At 41.3% G+C, this 20094-nt stretch overlaps 2 protein-coding genes across 8 annotated transcripts in view; both read left to right on the forward strand.

The window, feature by feature from the left end:
- The first annotated feature begins 66 nt into the window (after positions 1-66).
- HARBI1 (harbinger transposase derived 1) lies at positions 67-5828 on the forward strand. 3 transcript variants are annotated; one of them, XM_028726883.2, is made up of 3 exons: positions 67-427; positions 3693-4392; positions 5106-5828. In XM_028726883.2, the coding sequence occupies exons 2-3, from the start codon at positions 3723-3725 to the stop codon at positions 5480-5482; spliced, it is 1047 nt and encodes a 348-aa protein (XP_028582716.1). In that variant the 5' UTR covers positions 67-427; positions 3693-3722; the 3' UTR covers positions 5483-5828. The 3 variants fall into 3 exon arrangements, with proteins under 3 accessions (XP_028582716.1, XP_028582724.1, XP_028582706.1); XM_028726891.2 differs by having other exon boundaries at positions 67-219; XM_028726873.2 differs by having other exon boundaries at positions 67-191.
- Positions 5829-11328: 5500 nt separating this feature from the next.
- The window catches only part of AMBRA1 (autophagy and beclin 1 regulator 1), a 140566-nt gene continuing 131800 nt past the window's right edge, over positions 11329-20094 (forward strand). For 3 of the 5 annotated variants that reach the window (XM_028726910.2, XM_028726928.2, XM_028726904.2), the window contains exons 1-2: positions 11329-11517; positions 15477-15551. The gene's annotated coding sequence lies outside the window, so the exon portion shown is untranslated. Of the gene's footprint in view, positions 11518-15476; positions 15552-19987; positions 20057-20094 lie in introns of all 5 variants that reach the window. The other 2 variants (XM_028726917.2, XM_028726940.2) reach the window with 2 other exon arrangements.

Consider the following 20094-nt stretch of genomic DNA (forward strand, 5'->3'; position numbering starts at 1 on the left):
CCAGTGGGCTAGCCCGCAGCCGTTAAGTATCGGCGGGAGGCGGGAATGCCCACCTCGGAGTCTTAAAGGGTTGAAGGGCCGGTCTCGTGAAGAATCTGCGACTGGGAATGAACAGGCCGGGCGTCGTGAGAGGGACTTGGAGCTCCGCCTCGGGAAGGGACTTCGGGACAGGCTCCCCTTGCGCTACCGGGGTAAATCGGGGGCCCGGCGGAGAAGGAGGTGTGGACGCGTAGCTGCGCCGCGAAACATGCTTATATCCTGCGCTTTCAGTCTTTCGCCAAGCGCAGCCCCCTCTCCCGCTTCCGTCCTCCCTGGAAGACCCCCTTGCGCCCCCCCCCCCCCAGTCTTCTCCCCGCTTCTCTAGGGAGGAACTTGTAGTCCACCACAGGGCGGGAATAAGGTTTGATGAGGCCCTAAGCTACTGAAGGTAATGGGGCACTTTATATGTCCAGCTGTCCTTTGTCAACAACAAATTGCCGCTGTTTTTTGTGTTGAATACTGTATATGCTATATGGTAATTTATGGACCTAATAGGTAACTAAAGCCGTTTGCACATAACAAATAGGAGCCTACACAACACAAAATACTGTTGCTGTATGTAGGTTTTATTTTATTTGTTCTTTATCTTATATTTTGGAAATGTACATCCATTTTTCCCCCTTTAAATTTTTTGGGGACCCCCAAGAGAGCGGAGCTCTAAGCTATAACTTGTTTAGCTTATACGTAAATCCAGCACTGGTCCACCAGATGGTGTTGCACCACTGTTGCCACCGTTGGCCATGCTGGTCGGTGCTGATGGGGAGAGTTGGAGCGGGTGAGATTTCCCACAACTACTGTTGGGTTACCCTGCTGCATGTTCCGCTTTCACAGGATCTTCCAATAAGGCAAATTCATGCCCCTTTGCTTGTCCTTCTAGAATCGCAGAGACTTGCCTGCATTTCAGATCTCTTTTGCAGTTCCTGCTTCAGCAGGTGCCCTTCACTTCCCACCACAAACAGCTTAATGCCTCGTTGCCATTCTTCTCCCTCTCTTGCACCCCTTCACCTTCCATCATTCATGCTTTGGGTCCTTTAGGAAAGTCATTCCTGGTGGCTCAACCGAGAAGCATGAATGAAACCTTGAAAGTGACACATGAGAACCCAGCTGGATTAGACCACAGGCCCATTTGATTCTGTATTGTGCTCTCACACAGTGACTAACCAGATACCGGGAGATGGCCTTCCTTCTTCAAACATAGTCTTGAGTGTCAGACGTGTATTTTGCTGCACAAAGGTTATTGCATGTTTTTGTAGACATATAGATGTGTCTCATGTATGTTACAAGACAAAACATTGCATTCTCAGACATTGATAATGATGCTACATTTCCTCCTAAATCTATTTATCTCAAAATGATGATAGGGATATTAATGACATATCAGTTACAACAGTTAATTGTGGGCTTAACAACTAGCTGCTAAATACCAGGAATAATTTTTTAAGTAGACATATTGCCTCAGCTGTTACTGAGACAAAATAATATATTACACATATGTCAGTTGCAACTACTTTTGTATTCATTGCTGGAAAAAGGAAAGCATTTATCTTTTAGTCTCTTGGCTGGAATCTACACACATTTAGAAAACACTATGAAAATGCTTTTTTAAAAAAAAGTTTTGAAAAATACATTGAATTTTGTATAGCTCACTGTCGCCATCTAGTGCCACATTTGTATATTGCACTCTACAGCACATTTAAAATGTTTTATTTGCCGCTGTGTATCTGAGTCTTGGTAGCAGAGTCTGTTTGTATGCTGGCACGTCTTCTGAGTTGGTTTATTGACGTAGGTAACCCCTGCCTTGTTTTTGACAACTTGCCTGGTACTCATGGGTGACCAGGAAATTAATGTAGGTGAATGAACAGGTCGGTGGAGGAGGAGTGGGTTACTCGGTCTCTTTTCTGCCAGTCCACTTGGTTTCTCTGCTAGCCAGGCAGGAAAGAAAGCCTATTCCTTCATAACCACCAAATAGGCTAGTGAAGGTGGAGCAGATAAACCCTTCCTTCCTGCATGCCCTTTCACTTAGCAAGCTGGTTAAAAAAGCTGCCTTCTAAGAGTCTAGTAGCTTGCATTTTCATGCTGGCCACAGAAGAGAGGACTTTCCCTCCTCCATGGCCACCATGGCAACACAGACTTCTGGCTTCTTAGTAAGCTGTGGTGGTGAGCTAATTACTTTTGTGGGCTTATTTTCAATGATGGCTAATACTAGGTAATCCCTCAGTTGTTTTGGGGAATTCACACCTTTGGTATCAGATGTTCATAGATGAATCAGACCAGATTCAATCCATTGGTTTTTGGTTGTTATTATTATTAAATTGTTAATCTTGTGAGTGCACAATAACACAACTATTATGAGAGAGGGGATGACAATCAAGCATTGTCCACACATTCAGAGGGACAGAATGTTATGTTTATGTAATGCAATGCATGGGTATATGAAGAGGGAGAAATGGTTATTACATACAGGAATGAGGAGATAATGCAAACTATTTATTAACATTTTGGCTCTTTCCGGCAATGGACTCCAACTGAGAACAGAAAAATTCTCTTGTAGAGATACCACCCTAAACTTATAGGCTATATCTGATACCAAAGTGCCCCTTACATTGCTATTTAATTAGACACCTACCTGCCTCCTTTTTTTATAACTACTGGGAGTCACTGGTAGACATTAAAAAACAGGATACAAGAAATACAGTATTACTTTGTTGAAACTTTGATTTTGCAAGATTGGAACTCCTTGGTTCTCAGGGCAGCTCCTTGCCACCAGAATATGACTGACTTGCTTAACAATGGAAAAGAGTGGTTGGGTGAAGCATCTCTGTTTATATAACTTGCTCTTCTTAGGCACATAGTTTCAGTACATTTATCAACTCCAGTTGTTCCAGAATTCTAGATTGTGTGTGCACTTGGACAAACAGAAAAAATATCCTTGAGGGACAGCACAGCTTACTAACAAGCATTAGAACAAAGCAACTCTTTGTTTTTCAGTGCTGCACGTTTCTAAAAATATCACCAGCTTAAGTTTTGCCAATTCACACCCTCATGCCTCATACAGCCAATTAATTTTAATGCAGTAACACATAAAGAAAGAAATTTTCCTAGTCTTGTTTAACCGGTTCAGAGAGAGAACGTAAACATAGCACTAATTTCTTGTGAAATATGTACTCAACAGTTCCAATTTTGCGTATGACCCAAGGTCAGTACTAATTGTGCACTCTTGCTTTCTCAAGAATGTCCCACGACCCTGTGTGAAATTATATACAGCTCCAAAAAAATTTCCACTGGAAATTTCCCAGAACTATGACCATGGTTCATTGGCTCTTTCATTGAAATTAATAACAGAATCCCATGGAGATAATATTGTCAACTTTTCTGGTAGAATGTTATCTGGTAGGACTCAGCCATGTTAATAGGACTGTGGGAAAGTTTTCTATATTTCTATTCCTTGTGTTCTCAGTTGTATGATCTGGTCTCATAGCAATTAGTGTAAATGCCAAGTTAAATTAAAGTGTACATTTGTAAACTAATTTCAAAACCCTATTTACTTAAGCCAATAGGTTTATTTGTGTGTAATTAGTATGAAATTGACAGTAGAGTCAAGTAGGCTACTAGGATCCATGTCCTCAATTTTCCTTTTTTTGGCTCCAATGTAGGTGAGTAGAGAGAAGAAAGATCAACCCATCATGGCTGTTCCCATAGCCATTCTTGATTGTGATCTCTTGCTATATGGTCGTGGCCATCGAACACTTGATCGTTTCAAACTGGAGGATGTGACTGATGAATATCTGGTGTCTATGTATGGCTTCCCACGTCACTTCATTTACTATCTGGTGGATCTTCTGGGTGCCAGCCTTTCTCGTCCTACACAACGATCAAGGGCCATTAGCCCTGAGACGCAAATTCTTGCTGCATTAGGTTTTTACACTTCGGGTTCTTTCCAGACTCGCATGGGAGATGCCATTGGCATCAGCCAGGCCTCTATGAGCCGCTGTGTTGCCAATGTTACTGAGGCCCTGGTGGAGAGGGCATCTCAGTTCATTCATTTCCCAGATGATGAAGTGTCGGTGCAGCATCTGAAAGATGACTTTTATGGGCTGGCAGGTATGCCAGGGGTACTAGGACTAGTTGATTGCAACCATGTCGCAATAAAGGCACCCAGTGCTGAGGACTTGTCATATGTGAATAGAAAGGGCCTTCATTCTTTAAACTGCCTGATGGTTTGTGACGCCAGGGGAATGCTACTGAGTGCGGAAACACACTGGCCAGGCAGCTTGCAGGACTGTGCTGTGCTGCAGCAGTCAGCCCTCAGGAACCAGTTTGAAGCTGGCATGCACAAAGATGGCTGGCTACTTGGTAAGTTCTTTCTCATGACTGGCATCTTTGAAAGTCTATTTTGGTGGAATTTCTGTTTGGTTCTGTGACATGCCACATGTGTCAAAACTGCAGATTTTACAGTTCTCCCTCTATAAAGATAAATCAAACAAAGGTAGCATGAAACAGAATAATAGGGTAGCATAAAACATAGAATCTTAGAGTTGGAAGGGACCCCAAGGGTCATCTAGTCCAACCCCTTGCAATGCAGGAACCTCTGCGAAAGCATCAATGACAGATGGCCATCCAACCTTTGATTAAAAACCTCCAAGGAAGGAGAGTCCACCACCTCTCGTGGTCAACAGCTCTTATTGTCTGAAAGTTTTACTGAATGTTTAGTCTGAATCTCCTTTCTTGCAACTTGAAGCCATTGGTTTGAGTCCTACCCTCCAGAGCAGGAGAAAACAGGCATGCTCCCTCCTCCATGTGACAGGCCTTAAGATATTTGAAGATGGCCATCTCCTCTCAGTCTCCTATCTCCTCTCAGTCTCCTCTTTTCCAAGCTAAACATAGCCAGCTCCTTCAAGCGCTCCTCATAAGGCTTAGTTTCCAGACCCTTGATCATCTTGGTTGCCCTCCTGGCTTCATACACATATCTGGCTTCATATAGATGCCTGGTTTTATTATCAGATGATGGAATTATTTGCACTCTCCTGTCCCTGTTTGGTTTGTGATCTTTCTTTTTCTTTTGACAGGTGATAGTTCATTCTTTCTTCGCACTTGGCTAATGACCCCTCTGCATATTCCTGAAACGCCTGCAGAGTGCCGGTATAACATGGCACATTCAGCCACTCACAATGTCATTGAACGTACATTCAGGACAATTCGGTCCCACTTCCGTTGTCTGGATGGGTCAAAGGGCACGTTGCAGTATTCTCCCGAGAAGGCCAGCCACATCATTCTGGCTTGCTGCGTGCTTCATAACATTTCTCTAGAGCATGGACTGGATGTGTGGTCTTCCCAAACGATGGGACAGATGGAACAGCCAGAGGAAGAATATGAACATATGGAATCACTTGACTCTGAAGCTGATCGAGTTCGTCAGGAATTATTACTCACTCATTTTAGCTAACATTACAAGACATACTAAGTTGGACATATTAAAAGACATGCAAACAGTTATGATAGATCCTGATTTTCCTCTTACATTCAGCAAGAGAAATAAATGGGGATGCAACTATTGAAATTGAAATTTTGTGTTTGTATAATATTTTGCATTTTATATTTTGGTTTCATTGTGCACATTGCATCTGATTCCGTCAGTACTCAGTATTTCAGTACCTGCTACTTTTTAGTGTCCAGCCTTATTGGAGGACCATTTATCAAGGACAATATGATATGGGAGGAATGCATAGTCAGTTTAATATTCTATTTTTAAGTATTTAAAAATAATAAAATGTATTTTGTGTATGGTGTAACAGATTCGGAACACTTTTGTTTCAGTTATTAACTGAAGTTCACCCATATTGGTCTGTACAGACACAGCAGGTGCTGTAATTCACCCAACAGTTTAACTTTACCCTTGATGGTGCACTTTTCCATTGTCTCTTGAGACAGACGAATGCCAACTAACTAAACTGTAAAGGTAAAGGTAAAGGGCCAGTCTTGACAGACTCTAGGGTTGTGCGCCCATCTCACTCAAGAGGCCGGGGGCCAGCGCTGTCCGGAGACACTTCCGGGTCACGTGGCCAGCGTGACAAAGCTGCATCTGGCGAGCCAGCGCAACACACGGAAACGCCGTTTACCTTCCCGCTAGTAAGCGGTCCCTATTTATCTACTTGCACCCGGGGGTGCTTTCGAACTGCTAGGTTGGCAGGCGCTGGGACCGAGCAACGGGAGCACACCCCGCCGCGGGGATTCGAACCGCCGACCTGACGATCGGCAAGCCCTAGGCACTGAGGCTTTTACCCACAGCGCCACCCGCATCCCAACTAAAGTGTAAAGGCGGCTTAAACATGGTTAAAAATAGAAGCATTCCGGCAAATTTTGGAACAAGAGGGAGACAAATTGAAATTGCAGAGTTTTGAAAAACTAAAAAATAAAGTGTGAGATTGGCTTCATTATTATCAGATAATGGAGGCATATAATTTGGACAAGAAAATTGGTTTCCAGGTGGAAAAATCAAAATTGGAACTGTTAGATCCCAAAACCAAGATTTTGTCAAAGATGTATAACTTGCTGTTGAAATGGAATACCCAGGATGAAACGGTGAAATCTGCTATGATTAAATGGGCACAAGATGTTGGACATAATATTATGATGGCTGACTGGGAACAGTTATGGACCACTGGTATGAAATTTACGGCATGTAATGCCTTAAGAGAGAATATTATGAAAATGATATACAGGTGGTACATGACACCAGTCAAGCTTGCAAAAATCTATCATTTGCCCGATAATAAATGTTGGAAATGTAAAGAGACTGAAGGTACATTCTTTCACCTTTGGTGGACATGCCCAAAGATTAAGGCTTTCTGGGAGATGATCTATAACGAAATGAAAAAGGTATTTAAATATACCTTCCTGAAGAAACCAGAGGCCTTTCTCCTGGGCATGGTCGGCCAATTGGTGCCAAAGAAGGACAGAATTTTCTTTATGTATGCTAATACAGCAGCAAGAATACTTATTGCAAAATATTGGAAGACACAAGATTTACCCACTCTGGAAGAATGGCAGATGAAGGTGATGGACTATATGGAACTGGCGGAAATGACTGGCAGAATCCGAGACCAGGGAGAAGAGTCGGTGGAAGAAGATTGGAAGAAATTTAAAGACTATTTACAGAAATACTGCAAAATCAATGAATGTTAGAATAATGTTGGATTGAAGTTAAGCGGTTTTTAGTAGCAATGTTATAAAGGAATATGTAAAATGGTTTGTTAACAGGTGATAATATAAGGCTATAATATATTAAGATAAAAGATTAAGATAAAATCAAAGAGGGAAAGGATTTGCTGAATTAACTAATTGAACTGGAATACAAAAAAGGGAGGTGTGAGGAGGTCAGGGAAACAAGCAAATGAAAGATAAGATTTGGAAAAACTGATCTGTTTTTACTTTGTATTTTTCTTTTTTCTCTTATTTTTGTAAAATGTTGAAACTTCAATAAATATCTTTTTTTAAAAAATAGAAGCATTCCTGTTTTTTTGCTTGGTAACTTATCACTCTTGTCTACCTTTTTTAATCCAAAAGCAACTGGATTTGTGTAACGGGATTTGTGTAAAGGGATGTTGTTATTACATAGATTGAGGCAGGAGGAAAGGAATGGTTTGTGGTCCATTTTGTTGTCCCAGTTACAAAATGGGAAAATAGCCAACATTGAAATGGACATGTAATTCCTGAGTCATCAAGAATGAGAGGTCAGAGCAAAAATAGCCTCAACAAATCTACAAAAATATTCCCTATGATCAAATATCCTTACTTCTGCCCAACGTACGAACACAAATCTATGTAAAGTCCTAGTAAACATTAACCTAGAGATTAACCTCTCCCTGTGGGTGTAATAAAGGTTTATTGTAGAGACCCCTACATTCTTCACAGAGACTTGCACCCCATGGAGTCTATGTTGGTGTCAGATTACGGAGTCTTCTTCTTTGGCCATCACTCATAACCGAGTAAGATTGTCTTCCATAAACACGGTTTTTGTTTTTTATAACAATTTATTAATTTTCCAAAAATAACATAAAAAATAAACATAAAAACAACAATATATAATGGAGAAAAACACCATCATAATAAAAAAATTTAAACCATTATTTTTGCTTGACTTCCCTCCCCTCCCCCTCTTGGTTTCATTGTTTAATACTTGTTCGTGCACGTCCTTATAACCTTATAATCTTAATAATTCAACTTTTAAACTTTGTTCATTTTAATACAAGTGAGTTTTAAAAATTATACTAACGTGAAAGTCTGTACACAAAGCTTAAAAGATGAGCATTAAACCTTTACCTCTTTTTTATTATTCAAAGTCTTCTTTCTGTCTTGGGTTCTACATTAACTAGTTTATCCTGTATAGTTCAATACTGTAGTTTAGTTTACCAGTCTTCTTCTTCTTCTTTAACGGAGGCTTATTCCTTCTGTAGGGGCTGACTGGTCTTGGCCTGGCGTCCAATCTTGCATACAGGAACAATGTCTTTTGTTCAATAAGTCCAACAAGTTCTGTACATCTCCATGTCATAACTTCAGTTTTTTTTAACAACAATCATTTCCCAATTTGTTTTCAAATCTTTATATGTCTTATCCCAGGCTTTTTAAATGATTTTACATTGCAACCACATATAATAACCTTTTATGCTTTTTGTTCTCCCTTTTAGTTTTTTCTCTATCACAGTCAAAGCCTCTTCACACAGGGTATCATTTTTATATTGGACCAAGTCATAGGCCTCCCAAATCAATTCACACAAGGTGTCATTAACTCATAAACACGGTTTTAACAGTGAGTCCATAAGGGACTGTGGAGGCCATTTCTGGATCTACATGTCCTTCCACAGCGGGGACATAGGTTTCCAGGCAGGAGTTGATCACTGTGAGGGTTTGCCAAGTGTGGCTTCCTCTTAGCATGTTTCTCCCTTTCGTCCTGAGTTCAAGTGTCTTCAAAGCCCATGACACCTTTTGTAAAGGCTGTTCTCCAGCTGGAGTGCTTGCAGGCCAGTGTTTCCCAGTTGTTGGTGTTTATGGTTTCCAGTGATGGGTTAAGGATTTGGTTCCAGAACCCTTTTCCCATTCTTAACTACTTCTACCCCAGGTGAGGCCCTGGCCTGGAAAAGAAGTCCTGATGTCACTCCATGCCCAGCTCTGTACCCAATCTTAACAATGGGGAACCTGCCCCCTCAAAAAAAAAACCCTGAGGTGGTGCAAAGAGCCTTGGCCCCTTAAAGCCAGTGCCTATGATGGGAATAAATTATTACCTGCTTACAGTATTTGCCCTGCTCTAGATTCCATTTCAAACAGTGTAAGTCAATGCATGTCTACTCGGAAGTAGAGTTCACTGGGACTTACTGCCAGGAAGATGTACCTATGATAATTGGTTCCCAGTCTTGGTAATGTTGCAGCTGGATCTAACTGTGTGCCAAATATTTAGAAAGCTAGGAACCATGGTGAGGAAGAGCTTTTTGAACTCATTTATAGAAAAATAGACTCCATGTTCCAAAATTTATTTTACAAGATATGTAAAGTACTTCTGTAATTTTAATTGTTTGCTATGGTATTTGAGAACATGCAGCAATGCTAGGATGTGCTGCTGTAACTCTGAATGAATGTTTGTCAGGCTAGCATTTAGGCAACAATGCTAATATATGCTAAACTCAGAAACCAGATTGAGGCAAAACTCAGGGACAGACTTTGGTAATCTGTTGTAACGTGGTACCTTGGGTGAGGACAAAATTTGGTGCCATTCAAAATGGATCTTCTCAGTTATGGATCTTCTCATTTTTTCTCCCCCTCGGCTTGGTGCCCTGTGCAGGGGGAATCACCCACACCACCCTAAATCTGGTGCTGCAAAACTGATTAGAAACGAGAGGGCCTTATGAAACTCAGACATCTACATGTACAATATATTGTTGCACAAGCAGGTGATGCAGGACCTTCATTAAGTACCTGTCCTTAATTATATTTGTGTTGTAATTATGTTGCATAGCTCCTGGTGAGATCATGGCAGAGCTGTCAGTGACTCTGAGAACTAAGAGGAATAGATGGGAAAAGCAAGCCTAAAGAGAGCCTAGTCTTAATGCAATCCTAACTTTGTCTACTCAGAGAAAGTCCTATTGAATTCAATGGGGTTTACCCCCAGGTAAAAGGGGTTATGATTGCAGCTGTTGCACAGGGAGTAGTACATTTTGCTTTGTGAGTTGTTGAATACAAGCATTTGCTTCTTGTGCCTTTTCTTAGTTTATTAGCAGAACTAATATCCTCAGACACATCTAGAAAGTCATGCAGCACCTTATGTAGGCTTACTCAGAAGTAAATCACAATGTGGTAGCAGTAGGAGGCCTCTTAAATCTCTGTTTCAGCGTGGATCTACACACAGGAAAAAACACAATAAGTCACAAATTAAATCGTTATAACAAAAGAAAAAACTACCTATGTAAAATCTCATAGAAAAAGTTTGTTCTACAGCACCATCTGGTGTTGCATGTTTATAACATTAAAAACACTGTGTTTTTTTTACTAATGTAGGTGAGTCATCAATGCCACCAGTTTTAACAGCAACCCTGTGTATATTTACTTCATAACGAGTTCTGGTGAGTTCATTGGGGCTTATCCTAAGCCAACCGCCATACATATAAGGTGCATGGTTTTCCCCAAATCCTAGCACAAACTACGGGGAAAGCTTTCAATGTGTGGTGTGGATGTGAACCTTTTTTACTGCATGAAAGAGTGTGCGTTCAGTATAGAAAGTGGAATTGATAGTGTATGGGAAAATTTGAGAAATGTGGTTTGTTTTTTGGAAAAAAAAATATCCAGTGCGCAGTCATGATTTGCCAAATAAAGTTATACTGATTTTTTTTTTTTAAGTCTTACAATAAAAATGTATTGGAGGCAGTGGTGGTTATTTATGACTTTGTTTTTGGCGGGGGTGTGTGTAGCCATTTTTAAAGAACATGTGTTGTACTTTATGGAGGTGAGGTCCCTGGCAGATGATTACCAAAGGGACGAGGGCGATGTGAAGGTGAACATCTCCCCTCCACGTATCCCTCGGCTAAGGACTCGTTTCGAAGCAGACGATCTCAGAGCCCCGGAAGGAGGCGCCTTCCCTGCCTTCTTTCCCCGCCCTCCCGGTCGCGAGGACAGCGCCGATCCCGCTCTCTGCGCTCTATTCGTCAGCTCTGCTCCGCTTTTTGCGCCTGCCGTTCGATTGGCTCGGCACTCGGCATCTCCGCACTCGGCTGCTTAGGTGCTCGGCTAGGCGCCCTGGCCTTGGTAGTAACTCGGAGCAGCAGCAGCGGCGGCAGAAACTGCAGGGGGAGAGGCCGCCGTCGGATTTGGGTTGTCCCTCCCTGGACCAGGCCCCGACCAGCCCGGAGCGTGCCTCACGCCACCGCTCCGGTCCTCTCCGGGATTCGAGGGCGCCAGGCCTTGGCCAGGGCCCCCCCCCCTCCGCCGCCTCAGGTAGGCTCTGGGCCTAGAGGCTCCGGGCCTGGTTCCTCTCTAGGGGGGTTGCCGGGCTCCCTCAAGCCGGTGGGGAGAGAAACCCGGCGGGTGGGGCCGGCCGGGGAGTTGGGGAGCCTGAGGCGAAGGGCGGGACGCGTTTCAGGAAGGGTCTCCTGGCGGCGTCGAGTTCCTCCGCTCCACCCCACCCACCGCGGAGCCTCCCGCGGCCGCGTCTTTCTCGCGAGGAGGCTGCCTGGCTGTGGCCCCCGCGTCCTCCCCGCTCGGAGAACCGGCTAGCCAGACTCCTGGCGGCCTTGGCCTTCCTTCCCGGGACCCGCAGAGCGAGGCTCTGAAGGCCCGCCCTGTGTTGTTTCCGGAGCCGTCGGTCTGAATACGGGGAGGCAGCGCTTCCTTAATTTAAAATACATTCGGTTCCCCTCCGCCCACGTAAACACTCGGCCGCACGGTTTTCCCCCCTTTTCAGGGATGCGAGGAGGAAATTTCGCAGCGGGATGTCTGTTTTCCTGTGCGAATGTGGCTCCGAGCCTGCCCGCGCTTCCTTGAGAGTAAGGCCTGGTGGGCACGGGGACCACGACGGCTTGGCTCTGAGGAAACGAGCACGAGATTGCAGGGAGAGTTGGCTGTTAGCTGCTGGGGTCTCTCTGTACACGGGTCTTAATTAATTATTATTAATAATAATTAAATGTGAAGAGGGTTGTGAGGCTTTGTATGTAGAAGAAGGTATTTGGTTCGGAGAACTCAAGCCTGTTTTCCCCAATGTTTTTATAACTCCATCCAGCCATATATTTAACACCATAATTGGGATACAATTGTTTTTTCCGGTCATCAGGATTTTACAGAATTGTGGACTGGTATATGTTGGTGTGTGTGTTCTGTACCATGAAATTGCTTATTAGTTTTTTAAGCTGTGTGTGTTTAGTATGCTGTAAGGATTTGGACTTTCAGTGTGTATTGCGAGGAGAGAGTATGGCAACTAAGAATAAGTGGGTTATGGAGATAGAAGACAGGTAGCTTGGAGAAAAGAGTGTGCTAAATAAAATACTGAAGCCCTACTTAGCTCCCCCCCACCCCCCAATTCCAAGTTTTATTTGAAAATGGTTACTTTGCCCTCCCCCCAACAAAACACATTGCAAGTTTGCAGGGAAGTACACTTAATTTTAGATAGATGCTTTCTGTCTGAAACATGGCTAAAATTAAAATGCCACTTTGGTTATACTGTGCAAAACTGGTTGTTGCAACTTCTATAAGCCATGAGCTGATCCAAAAACCGTCTTTCTGAGGAAAGTGACAACAGAGCATACGTTTTCATAAATCTTATTGGTTTTGCCTGTGCATAAACCTATAGTATTTGAAATCTCAGTAGTTCATGCTCACCTGTCGTCCTGAGTTTTTCTGTAAATCTCAAAGTAAATTCCACAAGTGCCTTTCACATTTGATTCAGATTTTTAAATACTTAAACAAATTTCCTAACATGTCACCTAACTATGTTTTCTTGCAGTTTGTATTAACTGCTTCTTAGATCCAGAAAATAATTTTTCATTTACTATTTTCTGGAAGCTTGTTAATATTTGAATACTGGCAGCATGTTATTCCTATCTCAGTTCTTAAAAGGCAGATCCCTTTAGTTTGTCTTAATATGACTTGCTTTCTAGACTGCTTATCACTTTTGTAGTTTTTCTCTGAATCCTCTTCTGCCTATCATCATCTTTCTTTAACTGAGGTATCTGGGTAAACATAACACACTGAATGAAACTTCTCTGCTCAGCGTTGGGTAGTACAGAAAGAACTACAGTACTTAATACAAATCTAATGCAGATACAGATCTCAGGATGGCATTGCACTTTGGAGCTGCATCATTGCCTTCATTGCTCATTTCATTTGTTTACATTTTTCTCAGAAGTGTTATTGAGTATTGGCACATCTGCTTTTATAATTGTGTATTGGATGGGTCTCGTATAAACATTTTACATTTGAGCTTGTTGAATTTTACTTGATTGTTAACTCCTCAGCTCTTCATTTTGAAACTATATGGAGTTGTTTTGCTTTTCATCCAACATGTTTACTGTTACTCCCATTTGTGTTGTACTTCCAGATCTGAATGAATGGATAACTACTTCATCCAAGTTTTTTTTTTTTTTAATAAACTTGATGTTGTCACCACTAAAATTATTTGGTGATATACCCTAAAACACACAAATGGTTTTGTATGATAAAACCAAGTAATAGGCACAGGAAGAACCAGCAGAGCAAATATTTTAGGTCTAAAACTGATAAATAATTTATTATTATTATTATTGTTGTTGTTGTTGTTGTTGTTGTTATTGTTATTATTATTATCTACCTTTTTATCAGATGGTCCCAAGGTGGCATACCACATTAAAATAGATTAAAACAGATTGATGTTGCTAGTCCCCTTATAAAGCAAATGAAACTGAACTATAATTGTATTTTAATACAGTTTTAAAAAATATTTGTCTGTATATGCACAGTTGTAAAAGTTAGAGGATTGAAATTTTTGAAGGGTGGCTATATAGCTGGCCTTCTAAGGGAAGCTGGGTGAGAAAACTTATGTTGAGCTTCCTTTAAGGATGAAATCTTGAAGGAAGTGCCGCTGAATTCTGTAGGATTTACCTTACTTCTGTAATTCTGTATTAATTCTGTAGGATTTACCTTACTTCTGTAGGAGTAACCTTACAGAGGATTGGAATGTTGCTTGATGAAGCTCCAGTAAGGCTGAATGGCCAAAAAGACTGGGTTGTTAAAAAAAGAAATTAAACAAAGACATATCTACAGTATTATAATCTTAACTTTGAAACATAGGCAGGTGTACAGATAGATTCAAAAGGGTGAGCAAAAACATCATTACAAAAAAGGTCATGGAAAGTTTTATTTAATGTGAAATTGTCAAATAGCACTATTGTGCTCTTGACTGAGTATTTATGAGAGGCCCCTTTTGCAGAGGTGACAGTATTGTGGAGTGCCTTGTTTAGGGTTTTCTACTGCTGCAGTCCTTCAGATTGGGGTGCCCAAACTTTTTTCAAAGAAGGCTGGATTTGATGAAGTGAACATGCATGAGGGCTGACCAAAGTGGTTGAGCTTTTTTTTTATGATTTTACCCCAAGGTTGTTGAAGTTGTTTTTTAGGATTTGACCCCAAGAAATAAACTGCCACAGGGGCCGAATTAAACCAGCCAGGGGGCTAGATGAGGCCCCCCCCCCAACAGACTTTGGACATACTTGCTTTAGAACAGACCACACTAATGCAGTTTGAGTGTCATTAAACCATATTTTAAAACAGACAACAGCTGCATGTGTTGGTTTGTGCTGCACAAAATTTCCCCCAGTGCTCTTTCCCCATTTCTGCCATGTTGCAGATGAGATCAGCTGGCTTCTGTTTTGTCATATTTGAACCTGAGCTTATGGTTACTTCTCTTCAAACAAACCATGAATGGTAAATAAAGCCAAGAACAACTTTGGTTACCACTTTGGTTTGGAGAGAAGCAAACTGAATCCGGGTTTGGACAACACAACAAGCTAAGCTCTCTGTCTTGTTTCATTTTCAATGCAACAGGAGCGGGGATGAATGCTGTGGACTCTTCTCAACAGTGTGCACCAGCACATTGCTCATTCACATTACAACATCATTAGTTTAAAATATGGTTTAGGGTGATGTGTAAACTGGGCCATTGTGTAGTATTACCGCAGTCTAACAATGTAATGTGTATATTACGTTGTATAATATATAGTTTTCACAAGGCCTTGTCTCTCAGAATGTTCTTTCTGAGTTGACAAGTGCCAGTCTGTGTTCTGTTGCCTTAACCCAACTCAGCAAAGTGCTATTAAAAGTGTGCTTACTAGAATGATCGTTTTATTATCTCTTTTTCATTTTGTCTTCGTCATTTTTGCCACTGTGAAGTATAACCCAAACTTACTTTCCCTCCTTCATGTCTTCTTCAGATTGTCATTCAGGAATGCACTAGTTCCAAACCTGCCAAGTTCTATCATCTGTGGATCTACTTTTCCTTTGTTTTGGTAAGAAAAATCTTAGAACTATTCTTTGATCTTTTATGTATTGAGTTACATTGTAAACAACTGGACAGTCTCATCAATTCACATTCAGTTAACATAAATTTTAGGCTTGAGAAACTCCATGGTAAGTATCCCCCTTGAGTATAGGAGCTGGCTTTTTCTGCATTCATTCTTTGTAGAAAAAAGATTATCCTTTTCTTAACCATGTGAGCATCAGCGTTCAGACTTAAAAAGAGATGCATTGTTTTTCGTGTTTTCTCTGTTGGCTTGAGCCTGACTTTAAGAACTTTCCTCCCTTTTAAAAAAAGTACTATATATAACTCATTTAACTTGAGTAGTCCCTATTAAAAATAAATAAAGAAAGAAAGAAAGAAAGAAAGCAGAATCAGTTCTTCAAATTTTGAAAAACTTATTTGGGGAGTAGGGGAGAAAATTATTTGGCAAGTGTGTGTGTGTGTGTGTGTGTGTGTGTGTGGAGTTTAGTATCATTACCAAATCCTCGTGATTCAGCAAATTTCTATAGCAAATGGTAGGACAAAGTTTCCCCTGACTTTTGTCTCTGAGGAGAAGATGGCATCTGAGGAGATGATGATGTAAATGTGCATCCAAATGTGCATCCACAGCAGGAACATCTGGGCACATTTTAAAACTAGCTTTTGCTATTGCAACATTGATTTTCTCTCAGAAAACTCAAAATTGACCAGGCCTGCACTTAGCTGATAAGAGAAGACTTATTCTACTTCACAGTTTGGTAGGAAATTGTTTCTCAAACTGAGAGTGCCAAACCACAGCAGAGACATTGCATGTGGTTCCATAGAAATAAAACTTGTCTATTATGACCTATTACATGGATACAGATGCATGGATTGTATGAACTGAAATGGGACAATTATTTGCAGCCCTCCAGCTTTTTAATGCAAAGGCCTTTGGAAAATACATTCTCATATGTGGTAATATGACTTCCCTCTCTTTTTCTCTAGAGTTGAGGCACTTGCAAGAAGTGGTACTGGAACTAACCTAACTCCCACTGTGCCAGAGGCTTTGATTGTTTTATTGTTCACTCATCTCTAGCATATGCTTCAACTGAAGTAGTGTCCACAGTTCAGAAACTATAATAAAACGTGGTTAAAACCAACCAATGTAACAAGATATTAAAGACATGTAAAGCAGCTGCTGAAAGTAAATTAGCTCAAGAACAGATCTACAGCTGCTGCTATTTTAGCCCATCAAAAGCACCTTCTTAAATATTCACTGCCTGTGAACAGTCATCAAAGTAGGGGCAAAAGAGACTATTGTTAGAAGGGTATTCCATAGACTGAATGGTACAGTGGAGAAGACCTGGATCCGTGCCTTTCTATTTCACATGTGTGTAAGAAGGGACATGAACAGAGTCTCCCCAGCAGGTTGGGAAATTAGAGATGGGGAGGTATTTATGGAGGAAGAGACTTTCACTGGTATGTAGGATCCAAGCTGTACACTGCTTTAAAACTGAGAACCAGCACTTTAAATTGGGCCTGGAAGCAAATAGGCAGGTAGTGCAACTGATAAAACAGGAATAATATGTTCTTTATAAAGTGTACCCATCATAAGGTGAACGGTTGGCTCTTGCACCATCTGCATCTTTCAAACAGGAGGCAGTCCTGTGTAGAGTTCATGGCAGTAATCCAAATAGGTTACAAATGACAGAGGCTAGGTGCCAGTTTGAGAGGAGCAGCCAAAATTCCCTCAGATGTTACTAATAAAGTATATTAGGGAATTTGAACACTTGTGTGCACATACATACAGATAACTGCCATTTTGCTGCCTATTCTCAGTGCTGTGAACAGTTTATTTAAAAAATACTTTCTTTTCCACCTTTGGATCCAGAAGGATTTTCAAGGTGGCTTATATAAAATAATGGAGTATAATTGCGTTAGGGCTGCTTCTGCGCCTTGCAACATGTGCTGTTCTACAGGCAGTACTACAAGTTCTTCCAAAACAGTTTTTATTACTTCATTCTTTCCTTTCATCCTGCAGAATGCAGCTCCCATGTTTATATCTAGGGCAGCAAGATGGAATCATGTATAACCGATCCTAAAAACTGCACTGGTGGTTTGTGTTCCACTGGGCCTAATTCAAGTTATTAGTAATGGCTTGCAAAGTCTTCAATAACTTAGAACTCAAACCTCCATTTCCTGCCAATAATCCTTAAGATTAGCAATGGGAGGCTATTGCAGCCCCCCATCAGGATTTGGGGAGCAAGGATCTGTAGAAGGGTCTTCTCCATAGTGGGACCCGAATTCTAGAATTACCCCCATAGGTATGCCTGTCGCCCCCACTTTGGTTTTCAGACGTCAATTAAAGACATTTTAATTCATCTAGGCTTTTGTAGTTTAAATGTTTAACCCTTGGCAACAGTACTGGAACCAGTGTTTTAATGAGTTAATAATTGTTTTAGTGGTACATTTTTACTGTTTGTGTTATGATGGATATATGTTTGTACATCACCCTGGGCTCCTTTGGAGGAATGATGACAAACAAACAAACAAACAAACAAACAATAGAATGGCATCTCATTCTCATGGTTGGCAAGTGATTGGTCCTTTGTCTGGTTTCATGCTTATTATTCTCTTTCCCAGGACTCTAGGACTTGTTGCTGAGCAGGGGCAGAGAGGGAGGATCCAAGTGCAGCAGCTGTACATTGGGTCATCCACTAAGCAATAGTAGTTGGTCCTGTAACTTTTCTCAGTACAGTGGTACCTCGGGCTACAAACACTTTGAGTTACAGACTCCACTAACTCAGAAATAGTACCTCAACTTTACCTCAGGATGAGAACAGAAATCGTGCGGTGGCAGCGGGAGGCCCCATTAGTTAAAGTGGTATCTCAGGTTAAGAATGGTTTCAGGTTAAGAACGGACCTCTGGAATGAATTAAGTTCGTAACCAGAGGTACCACTGTATACTTTTAGACTTGCATTTCTTTGAAACGCTGCTAATTATTTTCATACAAAATGCCATTAATGCACAATTTCATTGTTCAGATGCTTTTGCAGGTTACAATTCATTCATTCATTTGGAGTATTTACACCCCACCTACTAACCAAAGTAAGCGACTTACAATGTATTTAAAATATAGCAAAATAGGCAAGAGTTACCAGACAGGCAAAAGTGTTACCACATTCCCCCACCCCCAAATGTCCCTGCTACTACTTTTTTTTTGAAAATTTGGGCTAGAGCAGATCTAATGTTGGTTAATAAGAATAAGGTCCAGTTCAGAGTTTTGAGGTGCACACCTCTGTTCATCACTGTAAATTAATGGTTACCTTCTGCTTACTATCTCTAGAGCCATTTACTGTTCATGTTCTTATTGTCTTGTACTTTTATTACTGAAGAGCTATAGGACTCTAAATTTGATTTGCTTTCATTAGCTAATCCAGTTGCTCACAGAATGTTGTAAGACGTCTTTGAGGAAAACAAGAAAGCAGATGCTGTTGCAATCTGTGTGAAACTACTGGGACCTATTTTGGCTATTGGTAGTTTATGCTAATACTGGCCTGCTGCTGTGGACCTTAAAACAGTGGGTTATAGCTTCAAAATAACAAATTAACTTCATTGCATTAAAGAGTTATGGCAAGAAGCATGTTCTGATAAGGGAATTAAGTTATGCATGGCAGGAAAATGAAATGTTGCTGGAATTTTATTGTTTAAAATTTGCAGTTTCTTCCATTTGGTTGAGTGAAATTGAGGTTCTCATCCTCTTATTTAACTTTAGAGGACCTTGGTGGGCACAATTGCCTTGGAAGTACCAACTGCTAGCAGGGGACAACTGGCCTTCATCATGGGGCTGAGTGAGTTCCAGCTGCTCACCTCTACTACTATGCCTCAAAGGACCTGCTGCCTGGCAACTGCCAGCAAGAAAATACTGCTTCCCTCATGGAATGAGCAAGAGCCAGCTGCTCGGCCATGCTCCTTTGCCTCAAGATTTTAGTGAGGGCTGTTCCTGGTATGACACCATGGAAGAGCAAGGATGCAAGCAGAAAATGCTGCCTAAATAATTCTGGTTCCATGCAGTTACTGTGTAGTTTTTATTTTTGTAAGCCACTTTGAGAGCATCTCAGGGAGCATCTTGGGATTATAGAATGGGGATTGAAGTATGGTGGTACCTCAGGTTACAGACACTTCAGGTTACAGACGCTTCAGGTTACAGACGCCGCTAATCCAGAAATAGTACCTCGGGTAAAGAAATTTGCTTCAGGATGAGAACAGAAATCGTGCGGTGGCGGCGTGGCAGGCCCCATTAGCTAAAGTACCTCAGGTTAAGAACAGTTTCAGGTTAAGAACGGACCTCCAGAAAGAATTAAGTTCTTAATCCGAGGTACCACTGTATTCTAAATAATAGTAAATATGGATAGGGATCTTCACTCTCTCTTGTAATGTGATGATTTATTCTCTGTTATTAGGGGACAGTTGGTCTGCTTCTCCCTGTGTTCTAAAAGTGGCTATAAGAATAAAAGAAGGACAACTTTTCAGTAGGAATTTTGCAGCTTGTGGGGCAGCTTTTGATTTT

Source organism: Podarcis muralis, chromosome 1, assembly GCF_964188315.1.
Source record: "Podarcis muralis chromosome 1, rPodMur119.hap1.1, whole genome shotgun sequence".
Taxonomy (NCBI): domain Eukaryota; kingdom Metazoa; phylum Chordata; class Lepidosauria; order Squamata; family Lacertidae; genus Podarcis; species Podarcis muralis.

Bases quoted from the DNA above. Each gene is read 5' to 3' on its own strand.
- HARBI1 (XM_028726873.2), top strand. From the start codon at position 108: ATGAACAGGCCGGGCGTCGTGAGAGGGACTTGGAGCTCCGCCTCGGGA. The intron at 192-3,692 runs GTAAATCGGGGG...GCTCCAATGTAG, and splicing joins GCTCCCCTTGCGCTACCGGG to GTGAGTAGAGAGAAGAAAGA. The intron at 4,393-5,105 runs GTAAGTTCTTTC...TTCTTTTGACAG, and splicing joins CAAAGATGGCTGGCTACTTG to GTGATAGTTCATTCTTTCTT.